This window comes from Cyclopterus lumpus, chromosome 21 (genome assembly GCF_009769545.1).
Source record: "Cyclopterus lumpus isolate fCycLum1 chromosome 21, fCycLum1.pri, whole genome shotgun sequence".
NCBI classification, from domain to species: domain Eukaryota; kingdom Metazoa; phylum Chordata; class Actinopteri; order Perciformes; family Cyclopteridae; genus Cyclopterus; species Cyclopterus lumpus.
This window is the reverse complement of record NC_046986.1, coordinates 17,766,500-17,784,800: the sequence shown is the minus strand read 5'-3', so window position 1 is coordinate 17,784,800 and position 18,301 is coordinate 17,766,500. Positions and strand designations below refer to the sequence as shown.

The window sequence follows — 18,301 nt, the reverse complement described above, 5'->3', positions numbered from 1 at the left end:
TAAGCAATAGTAGTTTCATTTGTTCAACGTGTTTTGAAACCACAGGAGTTTGATGCATTTGCATTTGGCTTCAATCTGCCTCAGAGGCCTTAATATTACACCGCACAACTCTTTTTCTAAAAATATATATGTATGTACATAGAAAAGCTACAGCATTCGATGGCTTCCACTGAAAATAAATGAAGAGATTTTTATTCAGCCGGCTGACAGTTAGTTACATGTCTTTTTTTCTGGGTTGGTGGAGATGGAAGCTTTCAGGCTTTGGAGCATTTGTTAGCTCTTCTGAGTGATCATACAGTGTAGTATGAGCTGTCTGCCCTGTGCTGTGAGTGGGATGTAATCTAGTTGCCTGGATGTGATGTGGCAGCCTGTTTGTGTGTCAGATATGAACTCAGACTCAGATTAATAGCAGACGGGCGACTCGGAGTCGATCAATTCCGACATCGCCACCATGTCATTCATCACACCGGTTGAAAGGCTTGATAATGACGTTTCATGAGCAAATCAATCATTCAGATTCAAATGATTTCCTTTTAGCCTTGCAATGTCCATTTGTTGGCCATTTCTTTGGTCCAGACTATTTCGATGCATTTTTTGAGCCCTCTCATCCGTTGTTGTCGGTGTAGATACGCAAGCGCCAGTTTTTCAGGGACGACTGCAACCCAACATAAAAAGAGTTAAACTGTCACTCAACGAGGAACAACTAAATGCATTGTCTTTCCTCCGTAAATATCAGTCTTTTGCAGTAAATGTCGAAGTTAATAACTGGGGCTCTAAAATCCGTGCCGTGCATAAGTTTTTTTACCTACTTCACCCTTTCCATCCAAGTTAGAAGGTCAAAGGCCAAGTTGACAATGGGCTAATCGAGTAGTAAAACAATTCTGTGGGATTTAAAGTGTTGGAAATACATTCATCTTTGTTTTGACTTTGTTTAGTTTAGTCAGTGAGGTGTACTGCTAAATTACCGCAACTTCATCGCCATTGCGGGTATCGCTTGCTTATTAACGACATGCAGTTAAGCAATCTTCCACGCACCTTGAGGGATGAGATCTGCATGGCTGCCGCTTTCCACGGGTCTTTAGACGCCGCATTTGAACGTCCCCTTAGTCTAGTTGGACGGTTCAACGCTTTGGCCCACGACAAAGTGCCTGCAAAAGGATGAATCCTAATAATGTTGGTGCCACAATAAGGCAAAAGCCTTTCATACTGGACACAAGAGCTAGATTATCATGATTATGCACGATACTTTATTTAATAATCTAACAGGCCGGCGTGTCATTAGATCTATTGAGCATAATCCTGCTCCGGCGGTCAGTGACTCCTTTAGTTTTGAATGAAACATACCGGTCAATCAAAGGTAAGACAAGTTGTGTCTGTTGTTGTATTTGAGCTGTAATGTGCTCGAATTGTGGGATGTAATGGATGTTATACTCTTCCAGAGCTGCTCAAGGGGCTATTTGTTCAGCTCTTGCTTCAAATAATCACAATAGCAACTAGAAAGGAACCGGAGAAAATAATGCGTTTATCCGCCCCGTGATTTGGATTTGCTGTTGTTTTCTTCTTTGGCCCATGCTACACCCTTCAACCAAGATTCATGAAAATTAATCTTGGTTGAAGGGTAATCCTGCGAAAAAAAACAAAAAACAACGAGTCGAAAACACAACCTCCTTGGCGGAGCAGCTTAAAGTAAACTGTGTCTTTACTTTGTACAAACGGCATTTTTAATTCTTATATTCATCAATATTGATATGCTTGTAGCAACAAACAATGGAAGCTAATGGGACATAATACATCTCATTGCGAGATAACAAAGAATGCTCTAGTCCAGCACATTATAGACTATTCTTCCATCATGGAGGTAGGAAGTAACTTAACTGCGTCTCTGTGGAGTTTGAGTCAACGTATGATCTTCTGCCTCTGAACTTTCTGCCGCAGATCATTAATTATTCCGTCAGACCCTTTATTAAAGCTCAGTCCCTCACACCTCTCCACTCATATAAACTGCTTTTTGATGCTAGAATACCTTTTATATTCTGAGAATAATTAATTTCACAATATATAGAGGTCGGCTCTCGCCCGTTGTGGTCCCTGCAACAGTCAAAGATGGGGACACATGAGCCATAACTCCTCGAGAAGAATATGATATGTTTATATTAAATATATATACTAAAAAATATACTACATTTAAAGGACACAAATATTAAATAGCTTAAAATGAAAGTACTCAAGTAAAGTACCTCATACTTGACTATGTATACTATATTATTTTCTACCTCTGATGGCCTCGGATATTTTAATTGTTGTAAGCATGATTACATATTGTTTTATACACAAACTGTGCAGCCAAGAAAAATAAGTATTAGGATTCTCTACCTGATTAAAAGTAGGCCTACTAATACATGTATATACATTCGAAATATAAGTACAGCAGAATTTTCAGTATAATCAAAGCACTGAAAAGCAAAATTACTAATTTGACTGTTGCAGCTGCTCAAGGAGGAGCTAGTTTTAACTTACATGCCTCGGGGTCGGGCCCCTCCAGAGGGTCACCATGAGAATCTGGGGGGGTGAGATGATTAATAGGAGAGAGAAGACAAAGCTAAGTTCTAAATGTTTGGAACAATAGTTTAACAATGTATTTATAAATGTATCTTTTATTAAATGTTAAATCTCAATCTGAATGTTAACCAGTATCTGTTACATTAATACATTGGAATAAAACGGTATAAGCATAAAGCAGCCTAACATAAGGGGAAGTACTTTACAACTGCAGTACAGGCTTTTTCCTGGTATGTGCATTTGGCAAATTGAGTAGTTTTTGTGGAGGAGCTGTTTGAGGGTCTTCTTCCCACCAAATCCTTTAATAATAAAATTAATATTACTGTCGGCACACTATAAGTCTGTGTGGATTCAGAGCCATTGGAACCAGCGGAGTGACATCATGTCCTTATGGAAATGCGCCTCCGGTGAGGCCCCTCCCTGTCCCGGTGACATCAGCCGGAGCTCTGCCGCTTCTCTCCGGGAGAACACGGTGGCTCCGCGCACACGCATACACACACACACACTCACGCACACACACGCGCGCGCACACACACGTCCAGCAGCAGCACCGGGAGAGCTCGACGGTAAACGTTATCGCTGTTCTTCATGGGACAAGACGAGACTCCCTCTCCGCCAGGTAAAAAGCGTTTGCCATTTTTCTCTCCGTCCTCATCTTCCGCTGTGTGTCTGTTGTTTTTTTATTTAGAGTTTTGTTTTTTTAATGTTGTCTTCACACACGGAAAAGTGCTCTCTCTCTCTCTCTCTCTCTCGGTGTGAGACAACGTGCTAGCCGCTACATGGGGGCGACGGTTTGTCCTCCAGCCGGAGAAAGCTGCAACTTTTCACCCTGCGAGATCCCGCGAAAGTGGGACATCTTTGTGTGATATTTAGTTAGAGAAAACGACGTTTAAGCGACAGTAAACTGGTCTGGTTTGGATTCTCAAGTCCGGAATGTTTCCGGACTTTAACGGCTGTCTTTTGTCCCCCGTCTCGCTGTTTCTTTTCTTTTTCTTCGGGACCGTTTTTAAGCCCCAAAGAGCCGTTCTGTGGGTGTAACTGTATCGTACCTACTTGTAAAACAGCAGGAACTATGCTGCAGCGGCTCTTTGCTACATTTAAAGTGTTTATTTTATTTGTAAAACATTGTTTCAAGTTGAAAACCAGCCCGAAAGAAAACCAAAAAAGCTGCGCTAAAATGTCCAGTATTTTCCGCTGTAGCTGCGTAATGACGCGGCGGTCCGCTAAGTCTCTCCCCGGCGGCGCCACATGACGGACACGGTGCTCGGTCCGTCGCTGAAGGGGGCGGGGCCCGGGGGGGGGGGGGGGGGGTGGGGGGTGACACCAGTTGCCATGGCATTTAATGGCTTAACACTACTGATTTCAAAGAGAGGATTTGACATCATCATCTGCTTTATCATCTTTATCATCTTCACAGAGCCGGCTCGTGGGTTGTTGTTTTTTTTTTGCGCGACGCCGAGGTTTTCAGACCGCGAGACCCGTTTTTGTTGTTGTTGGTGTGAACCGGGGGAGCGAGCCAGGTCCCAAAATACACAGGTAGAGGAAGATGAGGACGGCGCGTGACGGAAATAATAGACACGACGTTGTTTTTTTTAACTGGTTCGTAGTATAAACAGAAACATTTGTTGGCAACATTTTTTATCATAGTTTTTTGATGCAAACACGACAATTTGTTCCAGCTTCCCCAATGAGAATATGTGTTATTATTATTCTATTATAGTATATTACTATCTTTGGGTTTGGGACTCTGGGAAACTTTACTCTTCATTTTCCAGTTTTTTTTAAATACATTTCTCGACTAATTTAAACTGGAAATGAATGGATAACGACAACAATAATTAGCTGCAGCCCTGATAACATCAGTGACCATCGAATATGGTTGGTTCTTGTCTCCCAACCAATACAGCATGTTTAAGGTTCTCATATCAACAGAGAGTAAAGAATATATTGTGTGTTTTTTCCAAACTGTTCCTTTCCTGGTACCATAAAGCGTCACCTTGAAATACCTTCTAAACCTTCTAAATCATCATTTGGATTCACAATGTCATGATTGCAAGATTGATGAGAATATTTATTTCCCATCTCTTCTAATCCTTCACCCGAGGGTTTCCTGGCAGTGGTGACCAGAAAAGGTGTTCACATGCAGAGTCTCCTGATTTCTTTCTTCTCATTCTCCAAGACGAGCTGCCGCTCCCCACACTCGCCACGTGAAGTGGTTCAGTCAATATCTCACAGCAACATGCTGGGTCTTCTCCTCTCTTTCAAGTTGCCACTTACCAGCCCACTCGATAAGAAAAAGCAGTTGTCTTTTTCTCTAATCGTGACTCACATCACTCGACTGTATTGCTGAGATCTGGGGATCCAGACACACGTTCTCAGACAGGATCTAATCCGGTCACTAGTAATTATTTGTCAAAGAAAACAAAAGTTGAAAAGTAAATATTAATTATTATCTAAACGGTCTTTTGTAAACACAGACTTCCTGTACTTTATTTAATTTTCCCACGCACAATTTGTTCCTCGGTCAGTCCGCCAGACCGGAATAACTATTTGATCGATTTGCCACGACATTTGGTTCAGACTCGTCCTCCCGAGGAAGAACTCTTTGACGATCCTCTCACTTTTCATTTAGCGACTTGATTTGTGCTTTGGAATAATGGACAACACCACGAATCAAAAGGGGCTGAATTGGAAATGCAGAGTACGTGTACGATTGAGCGATTGCCTCCACGCGGCTCTCGACATGCCGACAGTCGAGCAGGCGGCGAGCAGCCAACGGTGCAAAGAGCGCCAACAGTTCAAACATTGGCAACAGCGCAGTCAGGTTCACAGTGTTTGGTTGCTACCATATTAATGCTCTACATTTCTAATTTAGCACCATCATAATAATAATACATCGAATTTATATAGCGCTTTTCAAAACACACAAAGACGCTTTACATAAGGCATAGACATCCAAAACTAAACTAAATAGAAAGACAAAGAGCAAACAAACAAACAAATAGAACATTTCAGGTTTAAAAAAAAGAAAACTTGAGAAGCTCTGAGGAATGAATCATATAGTGGAGGGTAGAGTGCAGGGGTCAGCAGGTGGAGGCGAGTTTGAAGAGGTGGGTTTTGAGTGCTTGTTTGAATGATGATAGGGTGGGAGCCTGACGGATGTGAATGGGGAGGGCGTTCCAGAGGGGGGGGGGGGGGGCTGTCAGTCATCTCAAGCGAGTATCAACTGTATGATATTCTATATTAAATGGAAACCAAAATGTTCATTGCATTTATTTCCGTTAGGTTTGTCCAAGTTAGTTCAATATTTTCTTCAGCGGCACAAATAAGATGGCAAGTAAACAACAGTCGTCACTTCCTCGTAGATCTGATTCCACTCATAACCACAGACGGTTGCTGACTCCCTAGATCATTTTCATTTGGAGTGATACATGCAGTGTCTGCGGCAGCAGGCGGTGAAATATGTGCACATTTCCAGAGGGCTGTTTGAACGTGACTCACTCGCTCTACATGTTCGCATACAAGAAGCCAATTTCCCTCCGAACACAAACACTGGACTGTGGAGGAATGTAGAAAATGAGGAACAGAATAAGAAAACAGAGATAAACCTCAACGAAGGCGCTTTCACGGTTGTTGTATCTAATGATTCATTTATATTTTAATTAAAAAACAATTACATGAGCGGTGATTACATATGCACGGCTCTCCTGTTTCATAAAATAAATAATGTAGCTTGAAATAATGAATGCCACCGGAGACTAAATAGGCTTTATGATGGCCTAGATTGATTAAATACTGCTGTCTCTTATTATGATGTCATCTTATACCTGTGGTATACATTAGAGGAGTGGTTATATATATATATATATATATATATATATATATATATATATATATATATATATATATATATATATATATGAGTCGGCAGAATAGGACCAGCATGCACTGGGAGGAACACTTTATTTTTTACCAGAGCAGGAAAGGCTGCCATAGGCAGGATTTCTTTGTTCTTTTTTTGTGCTAAATTAATAATAAGAAACACTTCTCTTACATGGACAATGAACTCTTTTGCCTGCGTAAACCACTTTCACACGGCGTCAGCGGCCCTTTAATTTAAGTTTTAATTTCTAATTATTTTCAGACAAAAGGCCACTGCAGTTTTCCGTAGAGGAATTTGCTCAGCTGTCTACTCTAAGGATGGTGTAGAGTTTAAGAGCCATGCCTTTAAGATGATGTGCCTTCTGGCTCCAGCTTCATATTTAAAGAGCAGACATGAGAGCGGGATTAACCTCAGCAAGAAATCAAATATGCATATTTCTCAAAATGTTGAACTATACCCCTAAGAAAAAGGTTCAACTGGTGTTATTCTTTATTTTTCTTGCTATAAACAAATCCTATGAAAAGACTTAACCCCCAACAATGCATCTGACTTCCTGTCTGTGGCTCTCAGATCCAAGTCCAGTGGTTCCTTCTGAAGATGTAGATCTTGAAACAACACAAATATATAGTTTTGTTTTCAAAACCGCTCTAATTTCCTAAAATTTATTTTTGCATATAGAAATAGTGCATTTCTTGGGGACTATTTTCCGCAGTGGATTAATACACATGAGTGTGTGTGGCAGCAGGACGGTGTATGAGTGTTTTTAAAGTGCAGAAGAAGAAGATACATCAGGGTTTTATGCACACAGTTGATTAATACGCTCAAACACTAAAGGCTGTGTCTTAAAAATCTATGAAGGCTTTAAGTATTCCAATGTCCAAACATCGTTGGCAACAACAATATGAAAACAGCAACTCTCTCGATTAACAGTGAGTTGCTGTAAAGATCTTATCTTGCTCATCGTTCGCTACAATATGTCAATATGCGTCACCGCGTGATACGCCAGCAAATTGCTTCTCAGTGCAGATTGCACTTCTCTCACACATTTCTAATAGCTAAATAAATAAATACTCCGATAATAGCATCGAGGTTGATTGCAACGATGTCGCCTTGATTATCTTGAGCATTAATGTTGCAACTGTAACTGCAGGTCTGACTTCAGCTTATGAGTCAGTTGGTGGAAAAAGGTTTCAGCAGGGTTTGATCACAACAAAACCTACTTCATCCCTGCATTGTTGAGGACCCGATGTTGGGTTACAGTTGGACTTGAATGAACTTCATTGTTTGAATGGATGCATGTGCTCCAGATAAGCGCCCGACACCCCCCACACCCTTCCAGGGACGAACGTGCTTCTTCTGGTGTCGCTGAAGCTCAGCTCCAGCTGATTACGACAGAGTTGTTATGACAGGGAGGGCACGGCTGTAGTTGGCATCAGATAGGCAGCTGGTGGGTCACCCCCCCTTTACTCGTCAGGGACTGAAGTCAGCCATTATACCAGGCGTGAGTCATCCTGGAGTTCGGTCTTTCCTCGAAAACCCCCACCGCCCCCTTACTTCGTGACCAGAGTGAGTTCACTGCCACCTCCGAGTCGTCTCCACCTGTTCTCAGCTGCCTTTTTTCTATCAGCGAGTATTAGCTAGTAGAACCGATTGCTCCATTGTGCGGAGCGATGGTGACGATGTGATAGTCGCTCCCCCTGCGTTCGTACACGGCGAGTTAGACAGCACGTCAGACTGTGGCTCTCGGTCCAGAGGAGGAGTTTGAGGTTTCTGGCACGACCTAACATATTGGCAAGGTGCACGGAGAAAAGGAGCTGGTCTTAACGGGTCAGAACGGCAGCGAGGAACTGAAACTACGCAAGAAGTATTTGAAGGAGGGCCATGCCTCTTTCTTTTCTTCTGACATTCTAGTCTCACAAGGATGAACACTGCTGACTGGTGATCTTCAGACTTTTCACTAAGCACCACCAGATTGATTTCCACTTTAGTTCAAACTGCTGCACTGTGAGAATAATGCAAATGTGGTCTGCCTGAGCACCAGCTTTACTTTAGTCACTGAACAAATGGTGGGTGTGGGTGGCGATTCAGAGGTCGGGAACCAGGCGACCGTGGAGCCTCCCTTCAGGGCAAGCGTCACTTTCCTGGTCAAGAACAGCACCATTCAGTTGTGTTGTGTGACTGCTCACATGGCTGCTGACTGGAGACAGGCAAAGAGAGTGAAGTGTGTGTGTGTGTGTGTGTGTGTCTGTGACGGGGTGTGAGTTTAATGCCATTGTCCGTGACAAGACTGCCAACAATGAAAGCAGCCCAATGAATGTCCTGATAAAAGCCCAGAATGACAGTTTAAGATGATCTCTCTTTGCTTGTTCGCTTCTCCCTCGCTCGAACGATGCACGACTTCATCTGGAGCTCGGCATTCCTCACATTCCTGCTCACTTTATCCATGCAGCCCTTCCACCTCGCTATGTTTATATTATCAAGTAAAGGAGTGAGTGATGGCCGCAGCCGCACTGACAGAATCACAAGAAGCATTTGCAGTCCAGAAGAAGACAACAAAACTGCAGACATATTTATATATATATAGTTTGTAAGTCAACAAACTCAGTGCGTCTTAATAATAAGAAGAAGAAGACTGCATTTTAATATTCTGTAGGCTTTCCTCAGATCACACTGTTGGACTTCAGGCAGTGTAGACTTCAGGCCATCAGGAGTTCTGACTGTCAGGAAAAACTAAAATAGTACAAATGAATCCAGCTCAGCTGGGATGTGATGCATCCTTTCACTGAAGCTGGCAGATCACACAGGGTTCGTGTTTTTGGTTTGTTTGAATGCTACACAATAAAGAAGTTGGTTAGTATTTCAGAGCCCATTCTGCACGGCGACCTCTGTGCACAGAAACTAGTGCTGATAAGTCAACTCATTGATTGGTTGATTGAGCGAAACTTAATAAAGTTCAAACACAAAAGACAAACATGAGCAGGTCCCAGCTTCTCAAAAGTGACCCTATTGACTCATTTCTAACCAAAATGTTCCAGCAACTATGGAGCTTATGCTCTCTCCTTTTAAACTTGTTTTTTTAAGTCAATAAACATAAAGGGACGTGTCCGTGTCTTGTTTAAATATTTGTTCTAGTAGCACCCATTGCTGCTCAGCGTGTGAGCGACGCTGCGGTGCACACGTTGTAGCAGCTTTTCTGTTCCACCGTTTCAATGGTGGGCACCCGCGTGCTGACTCAGCGTGAGACTCTCACATCTGGGCTTCTCTCGTTATCTGATGAATTCGAGAGCTAATCCGAGGCCTGTGAGCGTGTTTTTCGAAGCCGGGTGCCTCGTCGGCTGATGAATCCTCCCTCGCCCGGGACGTAACCTGCCGACTGCGAGTTTCTAAATGTGAGGCAGTGACGTTCTGTTCCGGATGTGGTTAGAAAAGCTGATATTGAAAGTTTTGTTTGTTTGCATTTCTAAATCTTAAAAAAATAATCTTTATTTTTTTGAATCTCTGAATGTTGCAGCAGGTCACCTTAATTACGTTACTTTGTTTTTGTTTTTTATCTGCTCCTTTTTATGAGAAAAACATGAATACCATGCGGTTTAGAAAATAGAGCTTAGCATAGCTGTGGTTTACAAAAGTAACTCGTGCCTCTCTCTCTCTCTCTCTCTCTCTCTCTCTCTCGCTACACTAGTTATATAATATTAGGTGTGAAATATTCTGCTGTTGTGGTTTATGTTGTTGTCACAACAGTATGGAAAGTGCTTTTTAAAGAAGTTTTCTTGGAAAACATACGCCTTTCTATGTATATTGTTTCTCACCTGAGTACCACTAATAACTATAAGATATATGGTGAAATTGTATTAAAAGACTATTCAGTGCGGTGCTTATGTTCTTCTACTCACTGTGATAAAGTCGGTGAACTGCTGCACCATAAGCCACTGGCCATGCCAGACCAAGGAAAACTGGAGCAGCAAAACCCACAATTACATTGCACGAACTGAGCAAACGTGGCTTTAGTTGTTTCTGAATAAACCTTTTCATTTCTAAAAGGAGGAATTTGTCTCTGTAACTGATACAGTAGTTTATATTAATCTGCCCTCCCTGTTGCAAAGTGCATGCATAACTAAAGTAAAAGCTCACTTGAGTGCAGTTTGAATACACAGGAATATTTCTGGAGCATTTCATTAATTCTCTAAGGAGAAAATAGGGAGTAAGGCATTAATGTACTCAACCTGCACTTCTTCAGAAACATTCAGGATGGAATGCTTTTGTTTGGGATGCTGAGCAGGCAGATTGTTTTGTCTCTAAGTGTGATCACTACCTGTGTGGAGGTGAAGTCCCGCTGGTGTCCGTACAACATGAACTCTCATGTCTTTTTCGTCGTGGGGTCTTGAGCATCCTTCTGGATTGTGAGCGAGCCAATGAGAACAATGCGTTCAAGGCGGTGCTCTGAGGGAAATGGGGTAGGCAGGGAGAGTCTAGAGATCTGGCCGCCTCTCATCACAAAGGCATTTCCTCGTCAGCCACTTCCTGCTCAGGAGCAGCCATCCTTAAACTCACAGTAGAGACTCGGCCTGCAGTGAGGGGTGATGCGGAGGGGGTCGTTCGCGTGTCAGGATGCTGTTTATGGCTGCAGAGTGAACGTTGATGTGTCTCGGTGACCTTGTACAGTGACCAGCTTTATAGCCCGGGCCTCTTTAATGTTCTTCTGCAATCGTTTCCCCTGATACACAGATACACACTGAATATATTGTATATTGTTTATGTGACGGCATAAACTGAACATGATGAGGAAGGCAGCTCCCGTTTGAAGTTACAATCCGTGATCTAAAACATCATCAACACTGTCTGAGTAGTCGTGTTTGGTGTCTGGTGTTTGTAGGTTTTTACTTATCTTTAGATCTGTAAAGCATACAAACTAAAAGATACATGTGATAACCAAGGCCAGAGGGAGGACCCATAACTTCTAAAGGTTCGGTCCGTCATCTTAGAAGAATGTGAGCTCTCGCTGTGCCCGACCAGCTGATCAAAGACGCTTTATGTTTTCCCTATGAATCTCTAATAAAAAACACTTGGCTACAGGCTTTTCCATGGGGGCCATCCACCCCACAGGAAGTGAACTGCTGAATAAAAGGAGTGGGGATGGTTGACAGCTTCATAGAGCACTTCCTCCATAGGGACCGGGAAGGAAAGGCTGAGACGGGCCGATCTCCCACGGTCGGCGCTGTGAATCGTAGCGTAGAAAGCGGCTTACTGTGCGACGCGCCGCCACTCCCGATGCTCACCAGGCACTGACCACCTCACTGCCCAGACAGGAAGAAGAGAGCAGAGGGTTGGAGAAGGGCAGACGTGATTTCCTATTCATGGTGTTGGCTTGCGTTGGGAGAGTCCTCTCCGTCTGGGGCAGCACCGAACACAACAGAGTTCCTCCTCCTCTTCCTGCTGCGGACGGTTTGAAGGACAGACCAGCAGGCGGCCGGAGGCCCTGAAGCTCCAACAGGGCCGACCGTGGAGCGGCACAGTTAAACTACTCTGCAGAGAAGGGCAGCGCACGACAGATAGGACCAAATTATCTCTTCACAGCCTGCAGAACAGACCACTGCACCCGTGTCTACTGGACCATCTGGAGCCTGGGGACTGTTCAATGTAAATTATTTAGCTGTTCAGATGTAAGCTATTCGTGGGTTTAAAGTCAGATTGCAAAGACTAGTTAAAGAGTTATCGTTAGACTATTCACTTCTTGGATCGTGGAAATATAAAGAGTTGTTGTATTTACTTTGAGCTGAATAAACTAAATAATTCAAAAAAAACATCTGCCTCAACTTGAATCTGGCATGATTTAATTTCTTTTAGAAATATCACAATCTTTATCATCTTGTTCAAACCTGATTCCATTGAAGCCATTAGAGGGAAATAATGAGTCACAATATTTTTTTTTATGGTTGCACCATTTCATCACATAGAAAAATACAAAATGTATTGTGCATCCTTTTAGACCAATTTAACTACACTAGAATTTGAACTTAAGTTATTTGGGTTTGAACAAAATAGCCAGACTTCACATTGTGATGACGTCACACACTTACAAATCCCTTTTCTAGGTGCATATTGGACATATTGCCATCAATACTGAGTGGTGGCGCCATATTCGGCTCTCCTAATGCAACAGTGCCCATTGCAATGTTAATGTTAGCATTTAACGTAAACCAATATGATTGCTAGTTGAGATGAAGGCGAGCAAATAATGTATGTTAATTGCAGCTATATTTGATGGCTCCTTATCTATGTGAATCAATATGGTGGCTAGTTATGACGTCCACAAAAGCCATCCAAGAAGACTTGAGCTGTAATTAGGTTAAGACTTGTAGTTCTGAAAGTTTATTTGCACAACGTAAAGGCAATATGTATGTTTTATTATTCCAATCTGTCTTAGTTTTAGTTTGAATGTATACCTCTTTAAAGTATTTTTTTGTTTTTATCAGAATACTCGATTCATCGATGAAATAATCTGTAGAATACGCCATGACAAAAATATCAATAGCTCTGATATGAAACATGTCTGATTGTCACGCTAAAATCTTCGCAAACTGAAAGAAAGGTGTCACAATCTTCCACTGTGCCCCAAAAAGAGCAGTGAATATCGCCAATTTCATCCATCTGCAGTATTTCTTTTCTGCATGGGTTTAGTGATGCCAGTGACCTCGGAGAGTCCGATCAAGCTGTGCGGTTTCCATGATCGGGCTTTGGGTCTGTGCACATAAACTAATATAACAGATAAGAGAATACAGATGGAAATTCATGCAACGATTTCTAATGACTTCTTCAGCCTCCCAACGTGAGTTGTTTCACCCAAACATCCTCAAAGGCTCATGTGCGTACATTAGCAATGTCGACGATTAGATCTTGTTCCTATGCTGCTGAGGGTTCGGAGGAAATCACCGGCATTCCAGCCAAGGACTTTCCATCTTTACACAAACCCCCAAAGAGACACATGAAATAGTGTTAGCTGTTAACACCACACGTAATGGAAGTCTGCGTGAAAGGCCGAGCAGTTAAACTTTGCAGAAATGTTATGGGAGAGGTCTGGAGGGAGGTTTTATTTCGACATGCCGTTAGCAGAGAAGCTGGCTGAGCCTCAGCACGGCCTCTCCAAGCGCATTATTACCAGGCAACATGTGCTGATTTGCATGACAGAGTTCTCTTGTTGTTTTTTCTCAGATTTACATGCCAACAGCCCCCACCCAGCATTGTCCTGTGGTGGGAGTTAAACAGTGCAGTATGTTCAGGGTGAGGTTTTGATAGCTGTTGCTGCAGACCACCCAGTGTTTACCTCTAACCTGACCCCCCCCCGTTTCTCTCTCTCACACCTCCCCCTGCTTCAAAGAGAGGAGATCCAGACGTCATGCCGCTGAGGAAGCAGAGCATGCGAACATTTGGATGGAATTAACAGAGTGACCGAATGTCCCTCTGGGATCTGACCGGCGTGGATTTTTCTTGAATGCAACGTTGATATGTTTGGATCAAAGCTGCGGATATCAGATCACACCGCCGGGTCAAACTATCAGTGCCTTTTATGGGGGGGCTAGTGCAGGTCAAAGTGCTTTGCGGGTGACTGAAAAACCTTTTAGGACAAATATAAAAAATACAAAACACTATTCAAAAGATAAAAGCCAAAAATAAAACACAAACAAATCCAATAGGAGTCATAAAACAGTTAAAGCAAAAGTCAGGCTAAATGGTAGGTTTTACATTTATGTATAAAGCTGTCGACAGAGTCAGTCCAACGGCACACAGCAAAAAAGCTCAAATGTTTCCTGTGTTCTGCACTTTGGAGAACATCTTGTTACGTGTAACAAGATACTGACAGGCAACCAGTACAAACAACTTCAAATCTATTATCATATTTAATCCACATCAAGGAAGTGTGTTACTCTTCATTATGGCCTGTGTCAGAGTGGATTATTCCGCTTTAACGACAGGGTGGTTTACGTGTGCTATAATAGTTGATTGACTCATCGTTGATTGATTAATAGTTTAAAGAATTTAAGAAGCAAAGACACCGCATTGAGTTTGAAACCCCTATTTGATTGCACTTCCTGTTTGACTTGAATTTTAAATATAGATTAGATTAGATTAGATTCAACTTTATTGTCATTGCACATGTACTAGTACAGAGCAATGAAATGCAGTTTGGCATCTAACCAGAAGTGCAACAGAGAGTATAACGATATATACAGATTATAAAATACAAATACAGATGAAATTAACATTAAATAGTGCAGAATATAAACGGAGACTACTATAAATGGAAACTATCTAGGGTTGCTAGCGCAAACTGATGTCATTGTAAATGAACATCTTAAATGATTTGACCTCCCTTCCATTGCTGTCATCAATCGCCTTGCTGTGGACGTTTTCCTCTTTATTTCATTGACAGCACGACCCTCAGGTGACTCGTTATTGTTCCCACAGTCTTTGTCATCTAGCATGTCGTTTAATTCTGCTGCTGACGCTGTCAAAAATAAAAAAACAAAACAAAAGAAACTTAAGATGAGAACACGATAATGTCCTTGCATGAGGTCCGTTGATACAGACCCACTGTGAGTTTACGTCAGCCAATGATGTTGTCTTGTTGTGTCCAGTTTAATCTGCACATGGGGGCTGTGATGCAGCTGTATGGCCACATAATGCAACGTAGCTCATGCTGCAGATTTTAGGCATTTAAATAATAATCCAGCATTAGTGAATGGACTGATAGCTGATTTTAAAGCACATCAGAATACTTCCTCCGAAGGCCGGAATGTCAGCGGGAAGTTGTTACACAGGGACTTCTTGTTTTGCTGCTGAACACAAAGTCTTAAAAGAAGAACACAAAAGCAGAGCATCTCAGACAGTCCAACACTAGTTCTAGTTAACTATGGCGTGCCTGCAACAGACATACTCTGACTCTCTCAATGCAACTCTGTCCTCTTCACACGGTGTCACGGCGGTCCATCCCATAGTTGTTGGGAACAGACCAGCATCACCGTCCCTATAAAGAACACAACGAGAGATCCAATCACAATACAAAAGGACATTTTCGACAACACAGGTGGAAATAGAAGAATGAATGGCGATTGAATTCTAATGATCTGCTTCAGTTTCGCCGTCCCGGTGTTGTTCACGCCGGCTCGCCGTCGCCGCGCTCATTTACATCCAACGGAGCCGTTGTTCTTGTGATTAGCATCGTAACACCTGCGCTTCTCCGAATATCACGAGTCAACGTTTCTGCTTTGATGAAGGCCCATTTGATACCCAGAGCGCTTGAGGACGCAGCAAATTAACTGTTATGATGAACGAACGTTGTGAACTGGCAAAAATAAATCAACAACCGTGGATTCACCTTATAACGTTTCCCGTATGTTTTCGGTCAGGTCAAGACATAAAACGCTCCAATGAAAGATGTTCATATATATGTAATGATGCTTTTTACAGACTGACCAAGGTATTCTGTAATCATCCTAATGCATTGGAGCAGTTGTGGCCTTTGTTGACGCGGTTTTGCAGAACTGTCCCAGTGTGTCAGCAGTAAACCATCATCAGCATTGTCCTCTCTGTCGTCCCCGGTTACACTGTTGTGAATTATGGAAGTAAAAAGCCTGGCGTCTCTCAAACCACTGTGTGCCACTGACCCACATATGCTGTTTGCAGCCCTTTATTTAATTTGTATTTAATTTGTTGCCGTTTACATTGTTACATTCCTGTATAATGCCGTTTAAAGGTAGTATTTCTACCTTAAACTGGGAGAGACTGGAAGTGCAGACACAGTGTTAAGGACGACACAAAAGCAACTGCCCCTTTCAATCCTTTTCAGGCTTTAATTTCTCCCTTTGCAATCTCCAGAAAATGGTTCATATCTGTGTGTGCAAACTGAAAAACTAAATTATTCTGATGTTTCTATGAGCAGTCTCACCGTGGGACCCATTTTTATTACATTGGCATCCTGAGCAGCTAAACATTTGTGCCGTAGACGTGCAGCATGGACTTTCATTGAATCTCTCCGCTAGAGAAGAACGCTTCGCAGACAGTTAAGAGAAGGGAGTGACTCTGACAAATATGTTCTTCAAATAAACCGTGAGCTTAGTTTCCTGCTTGTGAGAAATGCTTTTCCTTCTTCAATAACTCCTCATTGAATAAAATGGTGTTTGAACATGTGAAAAGTGCCCTAAACAGGGAACATATCATGTAGTTTGATTTCTTTCTTATGTAAGCAGTTACTCTTCCAGCCACAGATGAATTTCATGTTTTTTATCATTATGCCAGACAGTTTTTCCTTATTAGTATCAGTATTATATATTATTCCTATAATGGAATTAATTGAATATTCTGAAATATTAATTTCCCCTTAGTATTAGTGTGTTAATTATCATAGAAATCATGTATCAGTAAGAGACAAATTGCTATTAATAAATCATCTGACACATTCTGCGTCTGCGTTAAGGAGTGAGCCGGCCGAACAAATCCTTAATTCTACTTCTATTGATTTCCAAACGCTCCTGTTGGTCTGCTCAAACTCTGGAGAGGAGTCTGGAGGTTCAAAGTTATTTAGAAGACTTGACTCACACATATATTTTATGCACATCCACTTTGTGCTGGCGTTTACTGCTTAGTTTATGTTGATTTGTAGCGTACTGAAAGCTCATAAACTGAAAAGAGAAAAAAAAACTTCTGAATTATAAGTGTATTGAAAATCTCTGTTACTGCGTGATGAGCATGAACAACATCAACACAACAAATTTCAGAAGACGAGAGGACGGAGCGTCTGAATGTTTCACACGGAATACTGTAAATCTGAAATGATAAATAACACGCAAGGAAAAGACTTAAAAGGGTAGATTTTCTTCATTTATGTTACATAATCCAATATTTTCTGTGTCTTTCAGAGATCATGGGAGGCTGTTGACGTCTAACTTGGCCACTACCAAAGTTGTCAATACGTTAGAGTAGCCTGAACACACCACAAACATGGCCGCCCATCGAATCAGAGCCACCACCACCAACAACGTCTCTCTCCCACGCTGCAAGTCCGAGGGGACGCTCATCGATCTCAGTGACGGGGTGTCAGAAGCCAGTCTCAATGATGTCAAAGGTCAGCTGCTCATGCTGGAAAGCGCAATTAACGGGAAGAGTAGTTGTAGCTTTAGTGACATTCAAACTGGGGGGATGCATTGAATAAATAAAGACTATTTTGATCTGTAAAATGTCTAAAACACAAGAATCAATTTACTACACATAAAATAGTTACATTGACTGTTATGACTGTAGCTGGCTGGAAGGGGCAAACTGAGCAAAGACTGCCTTCTGTCTTTGTTTGGGTTTGTTGAAGAGACATTGAGCCATGTCGGGTTAGAGAGGTGAAACTCGACAGTAAGTAGATTCTACTTTGTTCTATCTGTCCCTTCAAGAAACACAAACGGCAGCAGCGGATGAATTATTGAGCAGACTTTCAGTCTCTCTCCCCCCCTCCGTCTGCGCTGAAGCAGATTAAGCGCATGTCTGTGCTCTCCTTAGTTGAAGCATCTGGTAGTGACAGTCCATCGCTGCGTGGGATAGCCTGTTCTTTTAAAAGAAGCATAATGTTGATGTCTGCTTTTGTTCTCGTTATAACTGTTTTTTGCACACGTAGGCCTTTGAAATATGTGTTTCAATTGTGTTTTTGTTCTTTCAATATTTATGCAGGAAATAAATATCTATTAAACCACCTTGTCTAGGATTTGAAAAGTAAAATTAGACACTGCGGCCCACAACAGTGTATGCCGGTATGTCCCCTCACTCCATGGATCAGATCCAGGGACAGTGAAATAAACCAACTAAATGCAACTGCACCGA

At 42.1% G+C, this 18,301-nt stretch overlaps 1 protein-coding gene across 1 annotated transcript in view; it reads left to right on the top strand.

Annotated features, from left to right (window-relative positions):
• The first annotated feature begins 3,058 nt into the window (after nucleotides 1-3,058).
• The window catches only part of LOC117750991 (SH3 domain-binding protein 4), a 34,159-nt gene continuing 18,916 nt past the window's right edge, over nucleotides 3,059-18,301 (top strand). The window contains exons 1-2 of the mRNA XM_034562477.1: nucleotides 3,059-3,178; nucleotides 17,356-17,561. Of these exons, the coding sequence (XP_034418368.1) occupies nucleotides 17,438-17,561 (124 nt within the window). The 5' untranslated portion in view covers nucleotides 3,059-3,178; nucleotides 17,356-17,437. The remainder of the gene's footprint in view (nucleotides 3,179-17,355; nucleotides 17,562-18,301) is intronic.